General features: G+C 56.2%; 3 protein-coding genes across 3 annotated transcripts, besides 6 other annotated features; all 3 read left to right on the forward strand.

The window, feature by feature from the left end:
• On the forward strand, positions 1–119 carry Tc00.1047053503519.40 (mucin TcMUCII, putative; the record flags this gene model as incomplete). The annotated part of the gene is made up of 1 exon (XM_800269.1): positions 1–119. A coding segment is annotated over one exon (119 nt), but the record flags the coding sequence as incomplete, so codon positions are not given.
• Positions 1–271: a sequence feature (areas not merged during assembly with more than two copies in the genome that could not be assigned to a particular haplotype).
• Positions 272–1079: a sequence feature (haploid, Esmeraldo-like haplotype).
• Positions 683–1762, forward strand: Tc00.1047053503519.30 (mucin-associated surface protein (MASP), putative; the record flags this gene model as incomplete). The annotated part of the gene is made up of 1 exon (XM_800268.1): positions 683–1762. The coding sequence occupies one exon, from the start codon at positions 683–685 to the stop codon at positions 1760–1762; it is 1080 nt and encodes a 359-aa protein (XP_805361.1).
• Positions 1080–1276: a sequence feature (haploid, non-Esmeraldo-like haplotype).
• Positions 1277–7907: a sequence feature (areas not merged during assembly with more than two copies in the genome that could not be assigned to a particular haplotype).
• Positions 4847–4867: a microsatellite.
• Positions 5310–5894, forward strand: Tc00.1047053503519.20 (mucin TcMUCII, putative; the record flags this gene model as incomplete). The annotated part of the gene is made up of 1 exon (XM_800267.1): positions 5310–5894. One exon carries the CDS (start codon positions 5310–5312, stop codon positions 5892–5894), a length of 585 nt encoding a protein of 194 aa, XP_805360.1.
• Positions 5698–5782: a microsatellite.

A 7907-nucleotide genomic window follows, 5' to 3' on the forward strand; every position in this document is an offset into this window, starting at 1 on the left:
CGACGACCCGCGCACCGTCACTTCTTCGTGAAAGCGACGGCAGCCTCAGCAGCTCTGCGTGGGTGTGTGCCCCGCTGCTGCTCGCCGTATCCGCGCTGGCGTACACCACTCTGGGCTGAAGAATTGTGTGCGGGCTGTGCGTGCCAGCACTCAACCGCGGGGACTTGTGTGTGTCCACTGTGGTCCGATGTGCTAAACAGGATAAAATAATGATTGTGTTTTGCCTCACTTGCTTCCGCTGCCCTGCTGTGTGCTCCTTGCCGCTCCCCGCATCCGTCACGTTGAACGCACCCCAGACACACTCATGTGCATGGCACGCACACAACTGATTGCGTGGAGTCGCATTTGAGGATGGGTGCGTGCGCGCTGGAGCCATGCTGTGCAGCCCTTTGTTTTGTGTGTGTTTACATTTTTAACTTCATTGCTGTTCGTTTACCTGTGTTTTGTTTCTAATTGTTTTGTGTGTTTTTCTGTTTGCTTGCTGCGGGGCGTTGTGTGTTTTTGCCCTTTCACTGCTTTCAACTGCCTCATGGTGTGTGTGTGCTGCCGCTGCTGGGCTGCTGCCATTTGTGACTGTGCGGTGGCTGTGCGTGGTGTGGCGGCCGTGTCTCTCCTTTTGCTTCCGCTCTGCGTTGACGTGTTGTTAGTTTGTGCTGAAGGCTGCAGGCAAGTGACAGGAGTGATGGCGATGATGATGACTGGCCGTGTGCTGCTGGTGTGTGCCCTCTGCGTGCTGTGGTGCGGTGCCGGCGGTGGCTGTGATGACACACCGCAGGCTTCGCCTTCTGACTCTGGTGGCACGGTTGTTGGTACTGGTGCTGGCCAAAGTGGTGAAGCTGACAATGCCGTTTGTGGTGTTGGCCCGAGTGGAAGTTCTTCTGGAAGTGGTGTTAAATCCATGGTATCCGCTTCTTTTTCCGCCTGTACGCTTTCACCCCCCAATCCCGTTGACGGTGATGTTTTGCAGGGCGGCAAGGGTACGACAGCCACCCTGAGCATGGATTCCTCAGAAAAAAGCGTTAAGCCACAATCAGCGGAACCTCCAGCACCCGCACAACCCAACTTGGATAGACAAGAGGCGTCAACATCTAATGCAGAAAACCACTCCCCTATTAAGCCACACACCGCAGGAAATGAAGTTGTTAGTGGCGGTGCAACTGGAAAGGAGAACACGCAGAGGGCCGCAGTGACGGGAGGACCTTCCAGCGACACACGATCAACAACACTGCAAGCAGCTCCGCAAGAACAGCCAAAAACAGAACTAATAATAGTGCCCGCAGGAAAAGAATTACAAATTTCAACGGAGGAAATGCACCAAACGTCACCGTCAGAAGCCCAAAAGCTCCTTTTGGGACAAGAAACCCCTTCAAAGGATGACGCGGAAGATCAAAACACTGAGGGCACAGCAGCATCGGATTCGGTGAAGGACGAAGCTGCCAGCAGCTTGGTGGAAACAACAGCTCCACCCATCTCTACAAGTGGCGGTGCTGATACAAAGAGTGTAGCGAGTGAGGATGCTGATAATGCTCAGCAGCCCAATCATAAAGAAGCACACAAAGACCCCGAGCCTCAAAATACGAGTCCTGCCTTTACAACCACTGAGGCACTGCCACAAACGGCAATACCACTCACTACCGCTCCAACAAATGATAATACGACACCTGGCGATAGTGACAGCAGCACCGCGGTCTCCCACACCACCTCCCCTCCTTTGCTTCTTCTTGTTGTTGCGTGTGCCGCTGCTGCGGTGGTGGCCGCGTGAGAGTGAGGGAGAGAGAGCCGTGCACCGCCCGCACACACACTCGTCCTTCTCTCTCTGTGTGTGTCCCCTTGCATGGACTCTCGCCCTCACCTCACCCCACGAGGCACACACATAATGTGCCCATTGTATATATGCATGCACACCCATGCAGGCCCGTTGGTGCTCTCTTTTGCACGACACGCACCGCTGCCGTCCTGCCTGGCTGCATGGGCGGAGCACCGTAACTGTTTCTGTTTTGTTTTTATTGCATTGAGTGGGCGACCTCTCTCTCTCTCTCCCTATTGGGCTTTACGGGAGCAACGAGAGTGTGTGCGCTGGTCGTCCCACCTGTTGCTGCGCGTCTCCACTGCTGGGTGGACGCCCCCACGCTTCGGCTTTTTGTTGTTGGTATTTTTTATCCTCTGCCTGTGTTGTGGCTGAGTGCACCCATCTTACTTTTTTTGATTGCTGGTTTGCTTTGACTGCGGACGCCTGATTCCTCTTTGTGTGTTCTCACATTGTTTTCTTTCTCCTTCTAAAAGTGTCAGCCACTCGTATCCTTGTAAAGCCACCACGTCTTTTCTTTTCCACATACGCCATGCGTCAGTTGATCCACGTCACCCCACGGTCTGCAGCGCTGCTGGAGCTGCTTGTGATGATGCCTGCGACGGGAATTGCCAGCGAGTGCTTTGCTGCCACCCTGACGTATCCTTTGCTTCCTTGACGATGTAGGGCGTACCGACTGCGCGTGGGCGTCTGTGGTGCTGGTGAGGCGCGTGCGTCTCAAACCGTATGATGCGTCGCAGGTGTGCAGCGTCGTTTCGAAGCACCAATGGGCGTTTCTACTCATCATGACGTCCACAACGGACCCGGATGGCAGCAGGAGGCACTGCGGTTCCTCCTGGTGTTGCACAGCGACTTTTTTGGACGGCGCGCCTGATTGGCGTCTCTTGGGGCTTTTGTGGGGGGAAGGTGGGAGGCTGAGGGCATTAGGACTGAATTGTTTTGAGTGGCTGCGTTTCGTTGAATTGCGGCCAGTCGTGGCACTCTTTTGGGGTTTGGCGGCCCGTCTCTTTTGTTTGCTTCCCACTGCAGTACGCGGACAACACTGGTCCGAGGAACAGTTGTTTGACGGGTGTGAGCTGCTGCCGTGCGTGGTGCATGGACTATTTGATTGTGTGGGGAGGTGCATGGAGTGACGAATACTTCTGTTTGGCGTGTCGCGGTGTGTTGGAATGATGTTCGGAAAACATGTGAGGGGTGTTGTGTGTAGTTTGTGTGTCTTCTCTGGTGGAGCCGACATGTGTGCGGGGATTGTGGCATTGCTGGCTGACAGCTCCACGTCACTTTTCGGCATTCCTGGATGTGCTGAGGAATGACGGCTGGCGACCAGCGTGTTGGTGCTGCTGGTGGGAATAAGTGCACGAGGAATTGGCCGTTTTCTCTTTCCCATGCTGGAGCCGATGAACTGGCACGAGGGCACCGGCTGCAGGCTGCCTGCCAGCACGTGTGAGCAGCGGATCCATGCACACACAGACGCTCATTGCAAGAGCTTGTGCGATCACGGTGGCTTTTTTGGCGTGCTTTTGTGGGCGTCAGCCCGTCGGAGAATGTGTGAACCAAACGGCTGACGGAACACGAGGAAAATAAGTGCGTGCACTGTGCCGTGTTTCGGCGTCGATGGCAGAGCGGCAGGAGGCCCGTGCTGGCAACTGAGATCTTTGCGTGGCGAGGGATGTCGGTGTTGATTTTGGATCGTCGAGGGTGAAATGAATTTGCTGCTGCCCGTGTGTGTGGCCACTCCGGCGGAGGGCGAACACAAAAGGGAAGGATGCAGGCGCTGCGTGTGTGTGTGCAGGTGCCATGCAACAACGTCACAACAAACATGCTGCGACTCGGTGACCCTCACATCGCTGTGGTCCTCATGAACAGCCCAGGCACGGCCCGCATCGATGCACTTAGTGGACGGAGTGAGGCATCTTTTGAGGCGCAGCAGGGAGCAGGATGTGTTGACGCAGCCACGACGTGCATGGAGTGTCACGATGGCACAGCCGGCTGTGGCTGGTGGAATATTTACTTCTCGGAGGCAACAGAGAGAGAGAGCTGCTGCTCCTGACGTTGCTGCCTTTTGTGGCCTCCCATGCCGATTGTTATCTGTCCGCTGGTCATGGGTGGCATGCCTCCACTAGTGACGTCGTCTGCAGGGATTTCACAGCACCAGCGAAACGCACATCACGTCGCATGCTTTGGCTGTGGGTATGGTGTCGTGAATGCAGCCGGCATTATTTTGCCCGACCCCTTTTCACTGCCTTGCGACAAATAGATGCGTCGCCGCCCGAGTCATTCGCTGCAGCTCCGTGTGTTGTGCTGCCGGCACAATACTCTCGTGTTGTCTGACGTCTGGCTGACAGTCAAGCACCACTGCGCTGGGACATGCAGGGATGTGGACTGCCGCTCACGGTGTTGGGCACCGCTGTTTGGATGCGGCGGCCACACGAGCGGATGTATTGTGGCACAATGAAATGCGTGAAATACGCGGAATCACAGCGGCTGCAATAATATCAGCGGTGTGGCGCCACGGAGTATGTGAGGGGTGATGCATGATGAATCAGAGTGGGCGGCATGCGAGGGAAGTGCACCGCGACGGAGCGTCGCCCCGCCCTCAGCCTGCAGGGGAATGTACGCCCACAAAATATATGGTCGAGGCACCACCAAACACGCATGCCCTTCTGTGCAGCAATAAATAGGAGCGAAGGTGCGTTCTGGTGCGTGGGAGCCCACTCACATATTTTCATTTCCACCGCAATAAACGGCGAGGAATCAGGTGCCACAGCAACGAAGGAGGAAATAAAAACATCTATTGCAGCACTTTACCAGCGAAAAGCAGGAACAACGCAAATTGAATTATTGGCTGCACCAACACAATAAAAATTCACAAGAGAAGGAAACAGTTGTGCACACCGCAGGAACCCCAACACACGATGCAGGCATGAAGGTTTACCCTCCGCAAAAACAATAACAACATATGCAGACATCTTCCACCCTCCAAAAAGAAACACAAATAAATGGCTGCTTTATTCCATTCCTTGCGATTGACTTTGCGTGTGCTGCTGCTGCTGCTGCTGCGGTGGCTGCGCTTCCCGTGGACCAACAATCCACGTGGTGTGCGGGGATCTATTCTTTTTCATGGTTACTTTACTGTTGTGTTGCTGTGTGCGCTGCACCTATTCTCGTGTGTGCGTGCCCTCCGTGAGGGGTGCCGACACGACGGACCGCTCTCGCCGTATGTGCATGCGGTGGAGCCTTGTGTGCCGCTCCTGTTTGCTCCTCCCTCCTCCATCTGTGTGTTGGTGTTGCGGCAGGGCTGTGTGTGTGTGTGCCTGTTGCCGTGGATTGGAGTGTGTGTCGTGCGTGGTGTGCGGCGTACGGTGCATGCCTGGCTGCTGCTCTCTCTTCTTGTGTGTGTTTGCCCTCTGTGTGTGTCTGCCGCACCTCTCGTCTCCCCTGTTGCTCTCCATGTCCCTCACTGTGCAGATCAGCTCCACACCACTGAACGACCACACTCACGATGACGACGTGCCGTCTGCTGTGCGCCCTGTTGGTGCTTGCCCTGTGCTGCTGCCCGTCCGTGTGCGTGACGGAGGGTAGCGGAGAACAAGCTAGGGTCAGTGGTTCAACGACTGCTCAGTCACAGGGAACAAGTGGTGCAGGGCAAGCAAATACTTCCATGACGTCAAGTTCAACACCTCCGACCGTCACATTATCGGAAACCGGAGATCCGGACGGTGAGGGAGCCGCTCCGGCAGGGAATCCAGATAAAGCAACTCCGGAGTCTATTACAAAAGAGGTACCAGGTGGGTCCGATGGGTCAGGGTCGTCAGGTGGGTCCGTTAGCCCAAATACATCGTCAAGTTCCGTGACCGCTTCTGTATCGGCACAAAGTGAGAAGGAAAATGCGCCAACTACGACAACCACGACTACGACAAAAGCACCAACTACCACCACCACTACGACTACGGAGGCGCCAACTACAACGACGACCCGCGCACCGTCACTTCTTCGCGAAATCGACGGCAGCCTCAGCAGCTCTGCGTGGGTGTGTGCCCCGCTGCTGCTCGCCGTATCCGCGCTGGCGTACACCACTCTGGGCTGAAGAATTGTGTGCGGGCTGTGCGTGCCGGCACTCAACCGCGGGGACTTGTGTGTGTCCACTGTGGTCCGATGTACTAAACAGGATAAAATAATGATTGTGTTTTGCTTCACTTGCTCCCGCTGCCCTGCTGTGTGCTCCTTGCCGCTCCCCGCATCCGTCACGTTGAACGCACCCCAGACACACTCATGTGCATGGCACGCACACAACTGATTGCGTGGAGTCGCATTTGAGGATGGGTGCGTGCGCGCTGGAGCCATGCTGTGCAGCCCTTTGTTTTGTGTGTTTACATTTTAACTTCATTGCTGTTCGTTTACCTGTGTTTTGTTTCTAATTGTTTTGTGTGTTTTTCTGTTTGCTTGCTGCGGGGCGTTGTGCGTTTTTGCCCTTTCACTGCTTTCAACTGCCTCATGGTGTGTGTGCGCTGCCGCTGCTGGGCTGCTGCCATTTGTGACTGTGCGGTGGCTGTGCGTGGTGTAGCGGCCGTGTCTCTCCTTTTGTTTTCTGTGCTTTTGCAGGCGGCTCCACAGCGTTGGGCGACTCCACTGTTTGTGGTGATGACTGGCCGTGTGCTCTGCGTCCTGTTGGCTCCTGCAGTGATGTGCAACAGCTCGTGCGTGTTTTTGACGGCTGCTGCGACGGTGTGTGTGTGCGGCCCGCTGGTGATGGCGCGGTGACTGCTGAGCACGCGCGGGCTGTGATGGCTGCGGAAGGAGGACCGTGGCCGGTGGCTCTGGACGAGAGGGGAACGTGAACTCTGAGGTTGACAGCAATCAGGAAGACGAGGAGGGTGGAGAAAACACGGCGGGTGAGAGCCCTAATCCCACCCCCGCAGGACCACTCACTGCTCCGACGAGGCAGGATCAATCCTGCAGCGACCCACTGCGAAGTAACAATTGCAATCCGTCCGGCACTGGCAGCGCCCCTGCCGCTCAGATGCGTGCTAATGGACCGGAGTCTTTGGGCGGAGGGCACGCTGGTGGCGGGAGGACCTCCCAGGGAAGTGAGGCTTCGGAAAAACCGTCACGGGACAGTCACAGTGCCAGGGACGGCAAAGGAAACACCGCAATACGATGAAGGAGAACCCGGAGCGCAACACGAGGCCGACCAAACCACGAAAATGACTGTGATGACTTGTTGCGCAAAGCAGCAGTGGAGCAGGAGGGTCACCAGCGAGATCGCAAGGCGCGCCACGACCCGATGGTGGCGAGAATGCTCATTATTATTTTTTCCCACTCTTACCGACGCGTCTAGCCGCACGATGCCATCCTGGTGCCGAGGAGGCGGTTGAGCAGCGGAAAAAGCTTCCTGCTGTGAAGCGACTGCCACTGAGAGAACTTTTTGTTGCGTGGATCTTCCTCAATGCCCAGCCGTTGGCGCGCAGCGGAGGTGCCTGGACATTCTAGAAGCAGATGGCGAAAGGCTTCCTGCGTGTCAACTGGCGTGTCTGTGGAGGTTGGCTGATCCTGCAGTGGCGGAGACCGCTTCCTGGCACCACAGAACGAGTAGCGGTGAGTGTCTTGGCGAATGGTACGACGCCACTTGTTGCTTGGCTGGGCAGTAAAGCATGTCAGCGGGTCCGTGTGCCATATGGGTGCGATTCCATGTTCCGTGTGTTGTCCGGTTGCCATGGTCTGCGTCGCATGCTGAGCCGCAGGCTCATTAGCATGCACTCCACAATGTCCGTAACAAAACTGCCGGTGCACGGACCGGCCGGCACGCATCAGTGTCAAGAGACGCTGCCAGATCCGGTCCTTTTTGAGGGCCGCTAGGAGAGCCTGGCTTTGTGTCGCCACAAGCGGGGTTTTTACGCCTGTGGTGGATCCGAGGGATAATCAGCCACTCCAGGGCCAGGAGCAGCGCACTGGATTCCGTCCTGCAGCTTCAGGGGCGTGTGCCGCAGTTGTTACTTACTTTCTCTATTATCTGCGAGGAATGCAGGGATGAAGGCGGTATGCCAACCCCGGCTGGCGTGGGAACGTCGAAATCGCCATCCGTTGCGAGTATCCACGAGCG

Source organism: Trypanosoma cruzi, genomic scaffold (genome assembly GCF_000209065.1).
Source record: "Trypanosoma cruzi strain CL Brener 1047053516879 genomic scaffold, whole genome shotgun sequence".
In the NCBI taxonomy this organism is placed as follows: domain Eukaryota; phylum Euglenozoa; class Kinetoplastea; order Trypanosomatida; family Trypanosomatidae; genus Trypanosoma; species Trypanosoma cruzi.